The 20409-nt window shown below is 44.8% G+C and overlaps 3 protein-coding genes and 1 pseudogene across 5 annotated transcripts; 2 read left to right on the forward strand and 2 right to left on the reverse strand.

Moving 5' to 3' along the window:
- Positions 1-987: 987 nt before the first annotated feature.
- Positions 988-1944, forward strand: LOC307239901 (olfactory receptor 1M1-like; the record flags this gene model as incomplete). The annotated part of the gene is made up of 1 exon (XM_080013479.1): positions 988-1944. One exon carries the CDS (start codon positions 988-990, stop codon positions 1942-1944), a length of 957 nt encoding a protein of 318 aa, XP_079869605.1.
- Positions 1945-4684: 2740 nt separating this feature from the next.
- Positions 4685-7075, forward strand: coa4 (cytochrome c oxidase assembly factor 4 homolog). Of its 2 annotated transcripts, none has more exons than XM_080014253.1 (2): positions 4685-4792; positions 5644-7071. In XM_080014253.1, exon 2 carries the CDS (start codon positions 5656-5658, stop codon positions 5905-5907), a length of 252 nt encoding a protein of 83 aa, XP_079870379.1. In that variant the 5' UTR covers positions 4685-4792; positions 5644-5655; the 3' UTR covers positions 5908-7071. The 2 variants fall into 2 exon arrangements, with proteins under 2 accessions (XP_079870379.1, XP_079870380.1); XM_080014254.1 differs by having other exon boundaries at positions 4698-4748; positions 5644-7075.
- Positions 7076-7087: 12 nt separating this feature from the next.
- On the reverse strand, positions 7088-8059 carry LOC307239902 (olfactory receptor 1500-like; the record flags this gene model as incomplete). Its single annotated transcript, XM_080013480.1, has 1 exon — positions 7088-8059. The coding sequence occupies one exon, from the start codon at positions 8057-8059 to the stop codon at positions 7088-7090; it is 972 nt and encodes a 323-aa protein (XP_079869606.1).
- A 10379-nt stretch (positions 8060-18438) lies between these two features.
- LOC307240135 (olfactory receptor 7A40-like) lies at positions 18439-19608 on the reverse strand (annotated as a pseudogene). Its single transcript has one exon. The product of its transcript is annotated as an olfactory receptor 7A40-like (transcript).
- Positions 19609-20409: the final 801 nt, after the last annotated feature.

Here is a 20409-nt window from a genome sequence, read left to right on the forward strand (position 1 = left end):
AAGTAGGAGTAGAAACAGGAAGTTGCGTAGCTTCCTACTGGCAACCTACTGTAGCCAATGTCACACCTTGGTATGTACTGTGGCAATTACAAAAATATTATCAAAGTAATATGTGATATTCCTGTTGTTCAAACCATATTCGGAAAAATTAACCGAACCATGTGACTATAATGTGAGTTTCCGGGTTTCGTGTTTCATGTTTGTTCACTTTTTTAAGGCTTAAATGTTTGCCCTATGGGCTGCTTTTAAGCACAGCACGAAGCTGCAGCAGTGTGGTAAGTTTCTCAATAGTAAAGCATTCAGCAAGGTGGTTCTATGAACAGTTATAAATTATGGGAACCAACATTTTTAAGAATACCTGGTTTGAAAAATAGCAAACCAATCCTTTAACCAACATTATTTTATTGTAGCTAAGCAAATGCTTACTAGAAAACACCTCAGGATTCACATGAAGGCTCCCATTATCTTGCATCACTTTCCTCATTAATTTCCTGATTTGTTGTTACACACACTGTCTCGCATCCCTTTGTGTCAACATTTACTGAAGGGACATGCTCAGAAGCACATCCAAAGTAATTGGATGTTTTGGATGCACAAGTTGGATAAAGATGTAGCCTCAGTGGATTTACAGGATACGACCTGGAGGAATTGCACAATTTGGGATGCAGATGGACGCTGTACTCATTAGTTGACACCTGAAGGTCAATAAAAGGTAGAACTTCCACTGGACTAGTTTAGGAACTAAGGTTTGAGATGTTTTTTTATGGAGGCAGAGGAAAAAAAAGTCGATCATTATTGGTGAGGATGTTAATCTCCTTCTGCACATTATAAGCCAGTACACTCATATGCTAAATGAAAAAATGCTGTAGTCTATTCCAACATATTGAAAACTGCCAGACTGATGCTTGTGATGCTTACTTTCTCCAGACTGAAGACCTTCTACACCTTGGCGTGTCCAGGACGTGTGGAGCTACCGGAGGTCCAGCAATGTCCTACCTCACAGACGTGAACGTCTCTCTCATCCATCCTCCAGGCTTCTATATCATCGGTTTTGAGACATTTCCATTGGTCAATCTTTACTTTATCTTTCTAGCCTTGGTTTATATTGTCACGGTCCTGTTCAATATGTTGCTGATCTACATAATTGCTTCCAACCATTGCTTACACACACCCAAATTCGTGGCTGTGGGCAACCTCGCTGTGATCGATGTTATACTGAACACATGCACAATACCTGGTATGATTAAGGCTTTTCTTGTTCACGACAACTTTGTGGCTTTCCCTCTGTGTTTGGTGCAAATGTTCACCTACTACACTTTCCTGTCGCTGGAGTCCTTCGCCCTGACAATACTCGCCTACGACAGGCTGGTCGCCATCTGTTTCCCGCTGCGCCAGCATTCCATCAATACCCTCCGCAGAATGTCTTGTATCATCGGTCTGACCTGGTGCTACTCCCTGGGAATATCGGCATTTTCCACCTCCATAATGACGAGGCTCTCGTTCTGCGGCTCTGTGAGGGTGTTCAGCTACTTCTGTGACTACGCTCCCGTGTTCAGACTGGCCTGTAATGACAACACGCTGCACTGGTCCTTGTCCTCCGCGCTGAGCATGACCATCATACTCGGCCCCATGCTTTTCATCATTCTGTCGTACGCCGGCATCCTGGCCACCGTGTTCCGCATGAAGCTGCTGAGGAGCCGGATGAAGGCGCTGGCCACCTGCGTCGAGCACCTCATCCTCGTCGCCATATTTTACATTCCCATTTTCACCATCTTCATGATCGGGTTCTATCTGCGGCTCATCGACCCGGACCAGCGCGTGCTGAGCCTGTCACTGTCATCCTGCATCCCCCCGTGTCTGAACCCCATGATCTACTCCCTGAAGACCAAGGAGATCAAAAGCAGAGCTCTGTCTCTCTTTAGAAAGACTAAAGTAACTGTCTGAAAGTCTGAAAACAGTTTTCCCTTTTCCATTTCCTATAAAGGGCCTCATTATTTCTTACATTAATTGCAATAACGATGTAACTCTGTGGTTTATTCGTTTGAAATGGTATTATTTTTTCAAACTTTTGCTGTTGAAAGAAATAGAAACAACAAATAGGGAGCGACAGCATAATATAGTTGTAAAGGCCTGATATCGTTTCCAGTCCGGACAAGGGGCGGACTTGAGGCAAGGTAAGCAACCACCTGGGGCCCCCAGCAGCCAGGGGCCCCATGAAAAGCCCTATAGCACATACGCAATGCATTTTTAACGCCATCATTTTTTTTTTACCCCATTAGCACATTTCCCGGGTTTTAATCAAACGCAAATCAGTTTTACTTTCGCAGTGTTTAAATGAAGGAAAAAGAAGCTGCAGCCTTCTGCAACTCTCCCTTTAGCAACCAGCTCAGTAGAAAGGAAGAGGAGAAGGATAGCAGCTTGTTTGTGGTGAAAATGACTATTAACCACATTTTGATAAAGATTATTATTTAGTATTTCTGTTCCAAAATAATCAAATCATAGTATGGCCATAACTCAAAAGCAATGCTTTATAAGTAGAAAAGTCTCTCTTTAGGGTAAAATTTTAGGAAATTAAAAAACACATGAAAAAAGCTCTTTATTGTAATTTAGCTATGCAATTTATATTGATGAAATAGCTACAAGCCATTAATATTGACGTGCAGCGATACCTTTTGGTAAAATATGAAGTGAAAACAGCCATCCCTTGTTTATCGGTATAGGGCCCCGTACCTGTGTTTGCCTCGGGCCTCCAAATCACAAAGTCTGCCCATCCAGAGCCATGCACCTATAGGCCAACAATTAGTCTAAAAGGAGAGAAATGTCATAAAATTACACAATATGTGAAGCATTGACACCCTCAATCAAATGAATGAAATGGTCATAAGACAGTAGCTGACTTTGCATACGAGTGATAATCATTTAGGCTGAATGTTTAGTTTCTCAAAGTAGTTTTGTTGGGAGACAATCTTTGTAACTATACGTTAATCACATCACTCCTTTAAATGCATATGTTATGGTTGTCACAATGTCACTGTTGTAAGGTAAAGTAGCCTGTTTTATTGCTGTAGTCGAAAAAGATTTGTAACTGCTCTACTGCCCAGTGTGTGATGATGAAAGCTTTTGGTCCTCCGTTAATAACGTCTTTACCGCAAACCTGTCATCAGCAATGGCTTTATACCTTTGCCTATTAAAAATGTTTCAGAAAATCAATGGAGTGGCACAAAACCTCAGTTTTTCTTTCTAACCAATGGGTTGCAGACACTGGGGCCTTTCCTTTTCTCTTCAGGGCCATATGCCCCCATGAATTTTCAAATATTGTCAGATTAAGTGGTTTACCCCAGAATGGCATTAGTGGGCCGCATTTTATTTATTACTTTGCTCAAATGAACAGAATCAGAGGAGGGATCTGATACAAATAATAATAAGAATAATAATAATAATAATAATAATTATTATTATTATTATTATTATTATTATTATTATTTATAATTACAACTTTTTTCCAGTGGAACCAACATTTCCTCAAAGAAACAAATCTGACTAGCTTTCTCCTTTCTTTATTTTGTTAATACAGTTGAAATTGAATCCCCATGAAATCTCTGTTGCTCTAAATTAGTTTTCTGGATCCTTTGGGCGTATGTATAACATGATAAACTCTGCACCTTTAGCTTGGCATGATGACTTTCTGCTGTTCAAACCCAAACATTACACAACAGGCCCAAGATTATTACTATTTAATTCCCCCCAGTGTATCTTAGTAACGCACCACATTAAAGGGACACGGTCGATGAAACACCAACATGTTTTTGGAATACTGTCCTCATATTTGAATGCATTCTGTTAGGGCAACATGTTCATCAAGGTTGTCCATAGATTTCAAATAATTGAATTCCCAGAAGCTATAAAGCTATGCAATTAACTATATAATTCAAAGCAGTTTAAATATGTATTTAATATATAAGACACACCACCCCACATATCTTATACAGAAATATATCAATGTTTATTTTGTCTTTTCGTGGGTGTCGCTCAAATTCTACTTCCTTCTTATATTCTGGTTTATTTATTTACAGCCAATTCAATGCACTATTAAGTGGGGACCTTATTCCCAACCTTTCAGTGGATGTCTGATAAGGCAAAAGGTCCGTTGGAGTAATAACGTGGTTGTCGAATTGCAGTTGTAATGTACCAATATGGCCACTAGATGTCAGGCCACTCCGTGTTTTTGCCCTGCTCTGCAGCTATTCGGCTTCGAATCCAACATACTCCGGTAGATAAGTGAAGATCACCTAAATAAAAAATATCAATATTTAAACGTTATCGTTAAAAAAAAACCGTATGCATAGAGATAAGTGAAAATAGCACAAAAAAGGTTGAGAATCACTGCGTCAACAAGCAGCCTAACAACCAAAACATAGGCTTTGTCGCCATCTAGTGGAAACATTACGACAGAGCCGTGAGACGTAACGGGTTCATAATTTTTTTTTTTTTATCGTGGTCACAATTAACACCGGGACTTTTGTAAATGTTTCAAAATTATAAAGAACAATCACACGGTGTAAATACGTGTTTTAAGTATGTACCTTAAAAGTATCCGTACTTGTCAACTTAACAATGGCAATGGCCCGGAACCATCGTCTGTGTGACCCGGATCCGTCTAAAGGTAACACCCTCAGTCCGTCCTGCATATGTGTCCCCCGGAATCTGTCACGGAGCTCCCGCGGATCCTTGCGGGTTGAAGTCACAAGGTAGACGAGGTCCTTTCAAGTAACAAATACGACGGGAGCCAAAGGTATGCGTGGCCGCGGACAACCTACACGAAACCATTTTCACCTCGGACATTTCGACGCGTGTGTAGGAACTCAAGACCCGGCTCAAGCCAAACGCGTTCTGGTGTTGGCTCGTTCACGGACGATCCCAACGAAGGGAACCGAGTCTCGTTGACCGCATTGTTCCTGCTTTAACGAAATCCTAAACGGTTGAAAATGTCATATGGACTTCTGTTTATAATCAAGTCCAAGTTTGACAACTATAAGTACGGTAGTTTTTTTATTTATTTGTTTGTTATACCTGGTTTTATGTTGCTAGTGTGCAAGAAATACAGTAAAATCCACATGGTTCCCGTTTTCACAAATAGAATAATACTTTCACAAGTCATAAACTGTGTTCGAAATGCAAAATGATCTTCATATGATAATTCAGTCCAGGTTTGACCGCTCCAAATACAGTAGCTTGACTACTGTAAGTACAGATCTAGACAGTGTTAGGTGGTCGGCTTGTACAAAAAAGGGTCTAAAAATTCCGAGGACATTGAATGCACTGCGGCGTTACGTTCCCTTAACTTTCACCTTAACCGCCGAATCCAAGCTGACTTCAGCGTCGTCACTGGCCGATAAGCCCTTTGTTTTCGTCAAGTTTTACAGACGGCTTTGTTGTGAAGTTTGTTTAAGTTGCCGTCTCCTGGCGCCGGCAAATGCGTTCCCCCTCCGGCGATAAAAGAGATCGAAATACACAATCAAATCCCAAATCAATTCAAAACGTTCACCATTGGGACCCAAACGCACCTCGCTGGTGTGATTATTGGTTCATTTCATTCCGGTAGTGGAATGCAGGTAACGCTGACCAGGGCTCTATTTCCCTCAGACGCCGACCGCCATGTCCTCGCCGTCGCCGCACGATCGCCGTCGGAGCGAGGACGACGACGACGACCCCGTGGAGCGGATGATCTCGCGGACGGGCTGTGCCGAGCTGCACTACGCCGTCCAGGAGTGCATGGCGGAGCACCAGGACTGGCGCCGCTGCCAGAGTGAAGTTCAGACGTTCAAGGACTGTATGACCAGTTTCCACACGTCACAAAAAAGGGTAATTAGTCAGCAAAAGGTCCCCGCCGAGCCAACTCAGAGTTGATGACTTGCCATGAACAGGATCTTTGGTTGCGTCTTGTACGATACAGTGTAAAGTTACCGACGCTCACTATCGTGGTTGAACCGATTGATTGGAAATGACTCATAAGGTTAAACATCCTAAACGGTGAACTTCTGAGCTTTAACTTTTCAGCTCGCTTACATCTTTACTAAATATCGGGCACATTTAACATAGATTGTGTCGCCAGGTGTGTAGTTCATTCATGCAGAGACAAATTGTTATCGTTTAGATCTGTTTTTAAAATATATATATATATATATATATATATATATATATATATATATATATATATACACACACACCAGAACAATGACATGAACACAAATGTTGAATACTTGTTATCATACGTTTTTGTATCAAACCTTCAAAAGTAAGGATGCAATATGTACCTACACTTTTAAACATGCTTTGAACCACTGAACAGTTTTTTCTTTGGCTTGCTGATGTGGAGGAAATTAAATATTCAAGTCTGGAGAACATGATTTTGTGTGCTTTTTGTTTTGGGTATATGTAGGTCTTCCTACGTAAACTAGGATTAGACAAGATGTATAATTAGATGAAACTTTATTCTTTTCAATCAAGAAATGACACATTTTTACACCAGGAAAGACATGCGCATTTTCGCTCTTCTATATTTGCTGCATTTGGTGGATACCTCTACCCTTGTTGCCTCTTCTGTGGTTTAAAAGGTAAGGCAATCTTTTGAATGAACTTAATGTTATTTTGAGGTGGAGAGGCACATTTATACAAACATCATTCAACTTTACGTAGAATTAAATTCATATTAATTAACAAAGAAATACAGCAAATCACTGTCAAATCCATTGCCTGTACCATAATTAAGTCATAATTTTGCAAGTAATGTTAATTACACATTTGTTATGCATCAATGTAAGTCATTACACCCCAAGAATCCAAAATGAAAATGTTCAATTAAAATGAAAAAAGTATTTTTTTTTTTAAGGTAATGATTAGTCAACTTAATACTATAGGAAGCATTTTTTTATAGACGACATTGCAGTTTTTTCCTCCTGTATTTGCAATATCCATGTATTTTTCTGTTCCTAGACATACTATGTCAATGTCACTGTATATGGCTATGAAACATGTATAAAAAAAAAAAAAATTACAAACCAATTTAAAACAAGCCTACACAAACCGTTTACATTTTGTCAATACGCCTTTTTCTTTTGTGAATCCTCTTGATGGCGTTGCGTATCTCCTCCGTCTTCAAAGAATATACAATAGGGTTCAACAGCGGTGGTACAATGTGTGTCAATGAAGTATTCATCATCCGTATGTTTGGAGGCAAGTACGTGGCCAACGCAACTATATTGGTTATCAATATCGGCAGGAAGTAAATAGCCACCAAGATCAGGTGCGAAGTGCAGGTTTTCATGGCCTTGACTCGTTCCTCTCCAGACGCTATCTTTATTAACGCTATCGCAATGGAGATGTATGACAACACGATTAATATCACAGGAAGACAGATTATGAGTACCAACATGACAAGAGCCATTATGCGGTTTGCAAATATATCACTACAGGCAAGGTTAAATAAAGGTCCATGATCGCAGAAAAAGCTCTGAATCGTCAGCGACCGACAGAAGGAGAGACGGTCAATGAGGCCGACTAAAACCACATGAATAGCCACCAAGAGGCACCAGGTAAACAGGAGTATAGTGGCCACGGACTGTTTTGTGACCAGAGCTTGATACCTCAACGGCAAGCAAATTGCGACAAATCTGTCGTATGCCATAGCCACGAGTGTCCAAGCCTGCATGCTTGTAAAAAAATAGACGAAATACATGTAACTCAAACAAGCCTCATAGACTATGAACCTGTTGTCAAACAAGAGCGTGTCCACGAGCTTCGGGACCATAGAGGTGCTTTCGCACAAGTCTGTGAGAGCGAGATTAAAGACCATCATGTTTTTAGCCGTATGCAGGGTCTTGACCATGAAGAGGACGGCTATGAGAAAGACATTCTCAAGAACGCTCACAACATACACAAAGCAGAGGAACACATAGTAATACTTGATGTGCGGAACGTTGCTAAATCCGTTGAGATAGAAGCCGGCTGGACGGACGAACGAGGAATTATATACAATAATCTCTTGTTGCTCATGGACCATTTTCCTGCTTGTAAAACGGAACAAAATGAGGGGAAAAAAGGTTAAATGACAGAATACTCAGTCAGTGATGCCGGGTCTTCTCAGAACTAAAAACTGAGTGAACCTACTTTATCAATACAGTCATTTATATTTGTCCTTGCGTGGCATTACAACCTCAAGTTCCCTGCGTCAGAATCCCAGATGTGGGATATGCAAATGATTAAAGGAACAGAAGTCTTATTATTGGCTCCCGGTCGTCTAGTTGTTGATCGGTGAATCTGATTTTGACCTTCTCCTGCCTTCATTTAAACTGTTAAAAATGTTGGAAATAAAACTATACATTGTTTTATTCTTACACAAAAAAACCCTAAAAATAATAACTTTGTAAATAAGGGAAAAAAATCCCACGGTTCTGAACAGCACGTGCTTGAATTTGTCCTCAGCTATTCCACAAAGAAAGTACTGGAATACCTTGAAAATTGCCTATTTGTGTGCTGAAATGCTTTAGAGGTCCTTGAAAAAATTAAAAATGTTCCCCCTGGTTTTGTTATATCAAATGCGAACGTGATACAGTTTTTCCAGAATCGCCTTTACAACATTGATGATTCCAGGGAAATGTAAATTTAATCCAGCATTTTTGAAAATAGAACCTTATAATAGTAAATGCCAAGGAGATGATTAACAATACAAACCCCAATTGCAATGAAGTTGGGACGTTGTGTAAAATGTAAATAAAAAAAGAATACAACAATTTGCAAATCCTTTTCAACCTATATTCAATTGAATAAACTACAAAGACAAGGTATTTAATGTTCAAACTGATAAACTTTATTGTGTTTTTGCAAATATTCACTCATTTTAAAAAGCTTGGACATGGGCAACAAAAGACTGGGAAAGTTGAGGAATGCTTAAAAAAAACCTGTGTGGAACATTCCACAGGAGAGCAGGTTAATTGGAAACAGGTGAGTGTCATGATTGGGTATAAAAGTAGCATCCCTGAAAGGCTCAGTCGTTCACATGGAAGGATGGGGCGAGGTTCACCACTTTGTCAACAACGGCATGAGCAAGTAGTCCAACAGTGGGGCAACAGCTTCATTCCTACCTGGAATGAAGCTGGTGGTGGAGATCCGTCACAGACAGTATGGATCAACCGTATTCAGCAGACCAAACCTCACGGTTGAAGAGGTCTGCACCCACACCACCGAAGGGCAAATGGGAACCATCACAGTTGCCCTCCCAAATGTCTCTGTCACATCAGTGTACAAAACCCCCAAAAGCCCATTCTCCCATACCGAACTGCCAGACAGATGCAAGAGGAAATTCCAGATCAGCATTGGGGACTTCAATGCCCATAGCACATCGTGGGGCTATAAAGAGAACAACCAAGATGGAGATGCAGTCGAAACCTGGCTTGAGTCAAAACATCTGACCCTGATCCATGGCGCCAAACTGCCAAAATCCTTCCATTGCGCCAGATGGAAACAAAGGATATAACCCAGACCTTGTCTGTGTGAGCAGCAAGCTAGCATCTAGAGCAGTGAAAGAGGTCCTGGACCCCATCCCCCACTCACAACACTGACCCATCACCATAACCACCTGATCCGTTCTCCAAGCAACAACCGTCCCCTTCCGTAGAAGGTTCAACCTGCGGAAAGCCGACTGGCTGTCGTACCAACAGGAGATCGAAGACTCAATCCCCAGCATCCCACCACACCAACAACTATACCACGTTTACAGACCTGCTGAAAAGGTCAGCCAGACGACATATCCCAAGAGGATGCCAGACGAGTACATCCCCAGGTTGTCAAAAACATCAAGTGACCAACTCCAAACCTACCATACGGCATACCACGAGGACCCTTTCCCCTCCACCACCACGGAACTCGGAGAGATCCTACTAAACAACGTTGGGGAAGATCGCAGGCAAGTCTGGAAGGAGCTGATAGAAAACACCAACATGACCAATAACAGCAGGAAGGAGTGGGCCGCAATTCGCCGCCTTGGTGCAGACCATACCACACCACCCACACTTACAACAGTCACAGCAAACACAGCTGGTGTTGAACGGGCGCAGCCAAACTCACCGCAGACCCACAGGAGAATACCGCCGGACAGTGGTACCAGACCACCCACAACCAGCAAGTGCCCTTACCAAGCCCTTCGATCCAGAAGAACTTGAAGCAGCACTGTGCTCGCTGAAACTCGGGAAAGCAGCAGGAATCGATGATGTACTGGCGTAAATGATACAGCACCTGGGACCTTAAGCAAAGACCTGGCTCCTAGAAATGCTGAACTCATGCATGGCAAAGAAAACCATCCCACCCGTATGGAGAAAAGCCAAGACTGTCGCTATCCCAAAACCCGGAAAGGACCCATCATCACCAAAGAGCTACAGACCGATTTCCCTCCTCTGCATAACCTACAAGCTCTATGAGAGGCTATTACTCCAACGCCTAACACCACTTATAGACTCCAAGCTCACTAAAGATCAAGCCAGTTTCCGTCCTGGGTGTTCCTGTGCTGGGCAGCTACTGAACCTCACCCAAAACATTGAGGATGGTTTTGAGTGGAAACTCATCACCGGAGCAGCTTTCATAGACCTCCCCGCTGCCTATGACACTGTCCAGCACCGCGCCATGATCAGGAAACTTTTGGACATGACTGGCGAACTCGACCTCTGCCAAGTCATAAAAAGTCTCCTCAACAACCGGCGCTTCTTCGTTCAACTAAACTACAAAAAGAGCAAATGGAAAGCCCAAAAGAACGGCCGACCACAAGGCAGTGTACTGGCCCCTCTCCTCTTCAACATCTACACCAACGACCAACCACTCCCCCCACAATGCCGCCGCTTCATCTATGCTGATGCCCTCTGCATCACCACCCAACAAGAGAGCTTCCATAAAATCGAACCCGTCCTGGAAAGTGCCCTCTAAGAGATGTCCGCCTACTACAATAATAACCACTTGAAACCCAACCCATCAAAAACCCAGCTATGCAGTTTCCATCTGAAAAACCGAGACGCAGAAAAAGAACTGAGCATCTCATGGGATGGCCACAAACTCTTGAACCATCCCCATACTGTGTACCTTGGAGTCACACTCGACAGGACACTCTCTTTCAAAACCCACCTTCAGAACACCAAAACCAAGGTCAACACCCGCAATAACATCCTGCGCAAACTGGTCAACTCAAAGTGGGGCGCTGAGCCACAAACCATCCTTGCAACGGCCCTAGCCCTGTGCTTCTCCACAGCTGAGTATGCATGTTCAAGCTGGAGCCGCTCCCACCACACCAAACTGGTGGACACGGCCCTCAACGACACCTGCCGCATCATCACGGGCTGCATAAAGACAACGCCAGCCCTGTGCCTCTATGCACTAGCCGGCATTGCCCCACCTCACATTAGACGGTCCACCGTCGCCCAAGATGAGCGGAGAGAACAGGAGTCTGACATGAGGCACCCCCTGTACGGACACACAGCACCCCCATCCAGACTGAAATCCAGAGCCAGTTTGCTGCATACAGTCCCCCCTCTCCAGCCCACCAAAGAAAAGGCACGGACCAACATCCTGAGTGTTGAATGGCACCAACTCAACACCCGAGCCCAAGAATGGATGGGGAGAGGAATAACACCAACTGAATGCCTCGCCAGCGGACACGACCTCCCATGGCCGACCTGGAAGACCCTCAACAGACTGCGGGTGGAGCAGGGGAGGTGCAAAGCACTGTTGAAGACATGGACCTACCACACAGAGGACACGTGTGGCTGTGGAGCAGTACAGACAATGTCCTACCTGCTGGAATGTGACGACGCCCCCCAGTGCAGCCCCCAGGACCTGGCTGAACCGACTCCATCAGCTGTGTCCTGCGCCAGATACTGGCAGACGACATCTAAGATTGCAAAGGACTCGAAGAAGAAGAAGAACAACAAGAACAAGAAGAAGCAATATGGGAAAGAAAAAGGATCTCTCTGCTGCCGAAAAGCCTGAAATAGTGCAATGCCTTGGACAAGGTATGAAAAAATTTCACATAATATCACACAATATTTCACAAAAATTGAGGCGTGATCATCGTACTGTGAAGAGATTTGTGGCTGATTCAGAGCACAGACGGGTTCGTGCAGATAAAGGCATAATGAGGAAGGTTTCTGCCAGACAAATTCATAGGATTAAGAGAGCAGCTGCTAAAATGCCATTACACAGCAGCAAACAGGTATTCGAAGCTGCTGGTGCCTCTGGAGTCCCGCGAACCTCAAGCTGTAGGATCCTCCAGAGGCTTGCAGTTGTGCATAAACCTACTATTGGGCCACCCCGAACCAATGCTCACAAGCTGAAATGGTTGGAGTGGGCCCAGAAATACATGAAGACTCATTTTCAAACAGTCTTGTTTACTGATGAGTGCCGTGCAACCCTGGATGGTCCAGATGGATGGAGTAGTGGATGGTTGGTGGATGGCCACCATGTCCCAACAAGGCTGCAACGTCAGCAAGGAGGTGGTGGAGTCATGTTTTGGGCCAGAATCATGGGGAGAGAGCTGGTAGGCCCCTTTAGGGTCCGTGAAGGTGTGAAAATGACCTCGGCAAAGTATATAGAGTTTCTGACTGACCACTGTCTTCCATAGTACAAAAAGAAGGACCGTGCCTTCTGTAGCAAAGTCATCTTCATGCCTGACAATGCACCATCTCATGCTGCAAAGAATACCTCAGTGTCATTGGCTGCTATGGGCATAAAAGGAGAGAAACTCATGGTGTGGCCCCCATCCTCTCCTGTCAACCCTACTGAGAACCTTTGGAGCAACCTCAAGCAAAAGATCTATGAGGGTGGGAGGCAGTTTGCATCAAAACAGCAGCTCTGGGAGGCTATTCTGACATCCTGCAAAGAAATTCAAGCAGAAACTCTCCAAAAACTCACAAGCTCAATGGATGCAAGAATTGTGAAGGTGATACCAAAGAAGGGTCCAATGTTAACATGTAACTTGGCCTGTTAAGATGTTTTTGTTTGAAATAGCTTTTGGTTTCAGTTAATATGACCTCCGAATGCTGCAAATTCAACAAATGACCATTTTCAGTTCTTAAGAACCTATAAAATGTTTTGAAACTCTGTTGTGCATAATCATTTGGAACAGTGCATTATAAGTTTTTTATTTTTGAAAAAAATACTGTTATCTGTATTATGTTGCTATTCCTGCTGAGCATTGCTGCCTGACGCACCTCCTCCAGTGCCTTTTGAACAGGTGTGCTGTGACACCCCACTGAATACCTCTGTGGGCCTAAACGGGTCATCAGCAGGGGACCATCACTCATCAACGTTTCGCACCTTTAACCCCAGTACGTCTCGCGGTGGCGGTGCGATGGCAGGGATCTGTCCCTGCCACCCCCTGCTGATGACCTAGGTGTTTGTCCCCCAACCCTTCTGCTTCCTCCTTAGCCATAGCCAGAAGCTGTCTTTCTCCGCCTCCTCTGCCAGCTCTTTCATGGCTTTCCGATGCCCCGCTCCTGTACATCCCATGTCGCGGAGTAGACGAGCAGTTGAGGAACCTACGAAGCCCCTACACCCCACTTCCACAGGGCAGATAACAGCTTTCCAGCCCGCCTCCCTGCACTCTTCCGCCAGATCAGAGTACTTGGCGCGCTTCCGCTCATAAGCAGCCTCCATACCTCCCTCCCATGGTACAGTGAGTTCCACCAGGAGGACTGTCTTACAAGCCTCTGACCACATGATGAGGTCTGGCCGCAGGGCTGTTTCCACAATCTCCCTGGGGAACTGGAGCTGCTTCCTCAGGTCGACCCTCATGGCCCACTCACTTCCCGGTGAGAGGAGTCTCGCTGTATCTCTCTGGCGGGAGGGTCTGACACTCTCTCCTGCCCTCGCAAACAGGATGGGATGTCGTCCTGGAGCGGAAGGTCTGCTGTTTGCCTCCTTTCTGCATGACTCTGACACCTCTGCCAGCTTCTTCAGAACTTGGTCGTGTCACCACCTGTAGCGGCCTTGGGACAGCGCTGTCGTGCAGCCCGACAGGATGTGCTGGAGGCTTGCGTTGATGGTATTGCAAAGGGGACAGGTCTCTTCGGCACCAAACCATTGGTGGATGTTTCGGGGACAAGGCAAGGTGTCATATGTTGCTCTGATCAGGAAGCTGAGCCTAGCTTGGGGGATCTTCCATAGGTCAGACCATGACATGGACCTGTCTATGAGACCTTCCCATGACGTCCAACGTCCTTGCTGGCCCTGGGACACCGCTTTGATGTTAAGGTGTTCCTGCTCAGTTCTTGCCACTTCTGCCACCACCATGGCTCTTCGGTCTTCTTTGGAAGCCTTTGACCAGAACAAGGGAGTATTGCCCCTCCCAAGGCCTGCTCGACCCTCCTGGACTCTGCCGACCACCTCGCGGTGCTTCAGCCTGCCGATCGCCATGTCGACCTCTTCTTGGGCTTTCCACTTTCTTCCCGTTCTTATCTGGGTGCCCGCTACTCTCACCAGCTGGTCAGTGGATTCCTTCAGCTCCAGCACCAGCCGAGCCTTCTCTTGATTGTAACCCACGCTGATGGATTGCAATGGTAGTTGTAGCGTGAGGCCTACATCTGAGAGGCATTTTGGTAGTCCCAGCCACTTCCTGATGTATGAGTTTGCCAGCCCGTCCATCTTGCTTACCACTGGGGAGGGGATTTCGCTCATCTTCAGTGGCCACATCACCCTTTGGTACAGTATGAACTGGTAACACCATACTTTGTACTTTCCAGGGAGTTGGCTTTGATTGATCTTGGCCAGGCCATCTGCGAGCTGCTTCCTCACCGTCTCCCCCATCTGCCTGTCAGAGAGCTCTGCTGTGTAGTTGCGACCCAGGCTACGAACAGGTTGATCTGCCAGCAATGGAATATTCTCACCGCCCGCGACAAAGATGGTGTTGTCGCTTCTGACTCCTTTCCTGATCGACAGACTGCGTGACTTGGGGGGGTTTGATCTTCATCCTCGCCCAGCTCACAAGCTCGTCTATCCTCTTCAGCAGTCTTGTTGTGCATGCTGCTGTCTGGAGTATGGTGGTGATATCGTCCATGTAGCCTCTCACTGCTGGTAGCCTTTGACCTGACGGCAGTTTCACTCCTCCGACCATCTTCTTAGCCCCTATGAGGATGATCTCGAAGGCTGCGACGAACAGGATGGGCGAGATTGAGCATCCCATGGCAATGCCTACTTCCAGCTGTTGCCAGCCTGTTGTGAAGTCCTGATGGATGCAGCACATCTGGATGTCTCCAAAGTACTTGGCCACCAGGGCTCTCATACAGACTGGGACATGGAAGAAATCCAAGGCGAACTCGATGAGTTGGTGGGGAACCGACCCATATGCGTTGGCAAGGTCGAGCCACACAACATGCAGGTCACCTCTCTCTCTTTTCGCCCTTTGGATCTGCTCCCATATGACTGCAGAGTGTTCCACACACCCTGGGAAGCCTGGCACACCTGCCTTCTGGCAGCTAGTGCCGATGTACCCGTTTCCTGTGAGGTAGCTGGTCAACCTCTTGGCCAGGATGGAGAAGAAGATCTTCCCTTCAACATTCAGGAGGGCGATACTCCTAGACTGGCTGATCGTACTGGAGTTCTGCTTCTTTGGGATGAAAACTGTGACAGCTCTTTGCCATTCTGAAGGGATAACTTGGTTTTTCCAGGCCACTCTCAGCAGATTCCAGAGGTGTCTCAGGACCCCTGGGCAGTACTTGTACAGCTTGTATGGTATCCCGTTAGGGCCTGGGGCTGAGGCTGCTCTTGCTTTCCGGACCACCTCTGCTACCTCGCTGAGTTTGGGGAGGGCAGCATCAAAGAGGAATGCTGGGGGAGCTGGGCGAGGAACATAACCAGGGGATCCCAGTGGAGTTGACTTCACTGGGTCACTGTACTGCTCCTTGATGTAATTCTCTAGCTCAGACTTGGTAATCTCCAGCTTTCCGCTTCTCTTGTCCTCTAGCAGCTGTCTGGCATGCTTGAAGGGATTTTTGAAGAAGTTACTCCTCTCTTTCTCCATCCGCCTTCTGCGCTTATGGATGCGCTCTGCCCTCCGTAGGCCGGCAAGATCTTTTTTCACCTCGTCCCACAGTGGCTTCAGGGCCTCCTTCTCCTCTCTGCTTGCCCTCCTCCACTGTTTTCAGAGTTGACGCCGCCTCTTCACCAACTGCTCGATCGCTCTTTCCCTCCTCCCCTTCTGCACTGGGCAAGCTTTCCGCTTTTCAGCAGTTACTCCGAATCTGCCGCTGCATTCATCATACAGGATGTCTCCAATGCGGTTCAGCTTGGCTTCCACCTGGCCGCGCAGTGAATGCTCCAGGATAAGGCTGAGGTCCTTGTCCAGCTTCTGCCAGACCGCAACTTAGTTGGCTTTAGGCCATTTGACCATCTGCCTCCTTCCAGGTTCTTTCCTCTCTGTTCTCTGGCTTTGCTCGTGGATGTTGGGGTTGCTGTGTGTTCTGTGTGTGTCTTCATCAGTGCCCCTCTCGGAGGCATTGGCGTCCACCAAGGGCCCTCCTGTGTCCTCCACCTGCCTTTCTTCAGCAACGGTGGATCCCTCAGCGCTGTGGTTTGCAACCTGGCTTTGGGTTCCTCTTGTCTGATCTGCGGTTGCAGTGCAATGTTGCTGCTGGCCTCCCTCTTCGCACTTCTTCCTTCCCTGGTGGATCCGCAAACCTCTGAGGGTGGTCACCTTCTCCCACCCACACCTGCATCTTCTCGTAATCCTAGAATCGTTGTCTGTGTCCGTTCCAGTCGTTACCAAGAAATCCGTCTGTTTTTGATAACAGTATTGTTCAATAACATTCAAATTAAACCGTTACGGTTGATGACTTGAGAATTATACTGACTCATTTGCATTGACTATTTAAGAAAATCAGAAAAAATATTGTTTGCATAATAATTTGGAACGCAATGTATTTGTGCCATTGCATCTCGGACAGTTTTAGTCTGCAAGTGGAGTTCAACCTCTCAACCTCCGATGCAACTCTGTAAGAACTGCTTCAATAACTTTGTCCTGTAGACGACCTGTAGGATGACAAGATCATAGCTTTTTGTTACACAGAACCACCACCAATCCCCCCCTTTGGAGAACGATCTGACCATGTTTGGGTCTATAAACAACTAATCATCATTACTATTATAAGAGGGGGAGAATCACCACGGTTAAGACATATAAACATAGAACAAAACATGTGTAAGTGTGTGAGTGTCCGGTGAGTGTACGGGACTTATCCCAATTGGTTCTGGAGTATAAGGTCGGTATTATGTCGTGGCGCCTCCAAGCAGTGGAACGAACCCCGAAGCCACCCCTGAGTCCCGCAGACGCATAGACACCTCAGGCCCCAGAGAGGCCGCAAGTCCGCAGAGCAACCCCCACGCCTAGCCTCGAGGAGCATAACTCAGTCCCAGAGAGCACGAGGAGACCCTGCACCCCTGAGGCGCACACTTACAACCCACCCCCGAGTGCAGGTACAAGACGCAGCCTCAAGCATGGGCCACAGGCCCGGAGCCACACCCTGCGCCGGGAGACCGACACCCTACCTGAACAGCCGATGGTACCCCCATGCCCACGCGCACCCCCCACCAACGCAGATGACCAGACTAGCCCCGAGCTCCCATCCACGTAGCACAGTGTGCTCAGCGCAGGGCACCCGGATTTTAGCCCGCCCCCCCGCGGACGCCAGCAGGCCGCCAGATATATGGGCCCTCCACTGCCTGGGGCACCCGCCACAGAGAGGCCACACATCCCAACCCGCAATCCCCAAGGGCCCCAGATGGCACCCAGTGGCGCTTTCCGAAGCCTCGCCAGGTGGCAGCACACCATAAACCACCAGGCACAAGCCGCCAGGACTCGAGCCCAGTTGCCAGGGGGGCCACGTGAAATTGAAATGCCAGAATGAACCCTCAAACCCTCATCCGTGATTGTTTCTGACTCATTTTTGTATAATTTAAATAATAAGTAATTTCAGTTATATATAAAAAAATAACCCTTTGAGAGGTTGTTGGATCTGCCAAACAATATATTTTTATTGAAGCTACAGCTCAATGGTTAGACTGAATCCTTTACAAATCTTTTCATAAGCAATAATTCAATCATAATAGTTATTTTATGTCTGTCAGTACACAGCCTAACTTATAGAAGAGATGGTACACCAAACATCATATGTCTTCAACTTTTAATTTAGATTCCAAAGAAGAAGAAAGAAGAAAAAAAATAATACATATTTTAATTAAATTCATTACTCTTATTGAAACAATTCAATTGCTTCCATTGGTGAATCTATTATGATAACAGAGTTGTGCAAACATATCATCAAAACAAACCTTCACCGTACAACAACATAATGCATTCTGACTTATAATTAAAAAACTCACCTTACCACCCCATCTGAATAGGCTAATTATATTTCTTAAAATGCTATTTTAGACCGCCTTGTCTTTTTCAGCATCCTTTTCACAGATTCTTTGATTTCATGTGTCTGCAACACATAAATGATTGGGTTCAACATAGGGGGCACAACTGAGGTGAGAGATAGATTAATGATCCTGGCATTTAAATGGATTCTCCTTCCGAAAGTAAATGTAATTAGAATCGGTATGTAGAAGATGGCTACCAACAACAGATGACCAGTGCAGGTTTTAAAGGCATATCTATCCTGGGCTGTGGCTATTTGAGCCAGAACATAGGAAATACAACCATAGGTTATCAGGACAAACAGCAGAGGAACCCAAATAATAATAATTGGCAATAACATACCAAGCACAAGGTTTGGAAAATTGTCATTGCAGGCCAGTTGATGGTGCTTGCCATAATCACAGAAGAAGCTGTTGATAACCAGGGACTTGCAGAAGGAGAGCCTTGTGAGAAAGCCGATTGCAATGAGGGTAACAAAAACGGTAAAAAGCTAGAAACAGGCAACCATGTAAAACATAGACTTGTGTGTCACCACTATTTGGTATTGCATTGGAAAGGTGATAGCTACGAGTCAGTCAAAAGAAAGTAAAACCAGGTTTAGAGACTGCATTGAAAGACACATGTAGCTAAAAAAGCAATAGGTCAAGCAGTTGTTATAGGAGATGTAGTGGTGGTTGAACAGGAACATGTCAATAATCTTTGGTAACAGAGTAGAGTTGCAACACAAGTTTACAAAGACCAGGTTGAAAACAGTAATGTACTTCGGATTTTTAAGATTCTCATCCAAGCATATCAAGCCATAACTGCACTGTTTCCCAGTATGGACAAAAAATAAGCAAAGAAAAGAGCAATATAGTAGTATTTCACATTGGGAATTTCAGAAAGACCACTGATCACAAAGTGTGCAGGACGCACAAAAGTAATGTTCCTTCCCAGAGCAGAGTTGAATAAGTCCATTGTTTAATGCCTTGTTGAGCAGTAATATTCTTGAACGCAGGAGTAAATATAATAGCTGTCCTTTTGGAGCTGCTAAACTGTTTGGAAAACACTGTTTGAAAATATATGAATCAACCAGTTTTATACCTTATGCTGATGTAACTTCAGACAAGAGGTTGGGTGGGTGTCTATCAGCACACATGAGTGTCACGTGAACAGAGTTCCGCATGCGTAACAAGTAGAGGCAATGACATCACATCACCATCTGAACTCTGGGGAAACGGCAAAAGGCAGTTTCAAGGTGCATTATTGTTTCATTCTCCACACACACGAAAAACAAATAAGAATGTCAAATATAAACTAGAACAAAAGCTGAAATATTTGTACTCCCTACTAGCCCTTTCACCCACTGAGCAAATCCTTAAGCAGATACAGACAATAAAATGTCAACTTGATGGCATTGTACATCAAAAGAAACTATTCCTCATGCAATTTCACCCACGACAAGACTGAATTATTTTGAATATAATGACAAAAAAGTTCAATTTTATGACAATCAATTGAAACGTGAATGAAATACTCATCACAGCCATCAAAGAGTCACATGGTTGTAGTGTTATAACTACTTTAGAAATTTAAATTGCACTCGTTAAAAGGGTAAGAGGGTACCAAAATGTGGTTTATTAAACTATTAAATCATCATGACAAATTACTTTATAGAGACGTGGCGCCACCTCTCATTTTAGGAGGAAGAGAAAATAAACCACATTAACTTTGACTGATTAGTCTCATAAGGTTTGAAGTTTTTTGTCCGATACATTTACCTGTCTTAAATTTTTACACAATCAGAACAAAAATGTTTCTGATGAATGGGATTTATTTTATCATGCTAAATAATTGAAAAAAAATATTTTTAATATATGAGAAATGTAATAATAGAAGTCAAATATACAATAAATTAGTACAGGATTTTAAATTGTGACAAAATTTTGACCCAGGGACAATAGTGAGGTAGAAAGATT

This window comes from Zeus faber, assembly GCF_960531495.2.
Source record: "Zeus faber genome assembly, chromosome: 14".
Taxonomy (NCBI): Eukaryota; Metazoa; Chordata; class Actinopteri; order Zeiformes; family Zeidae; genus Zeus; species Zeus faber.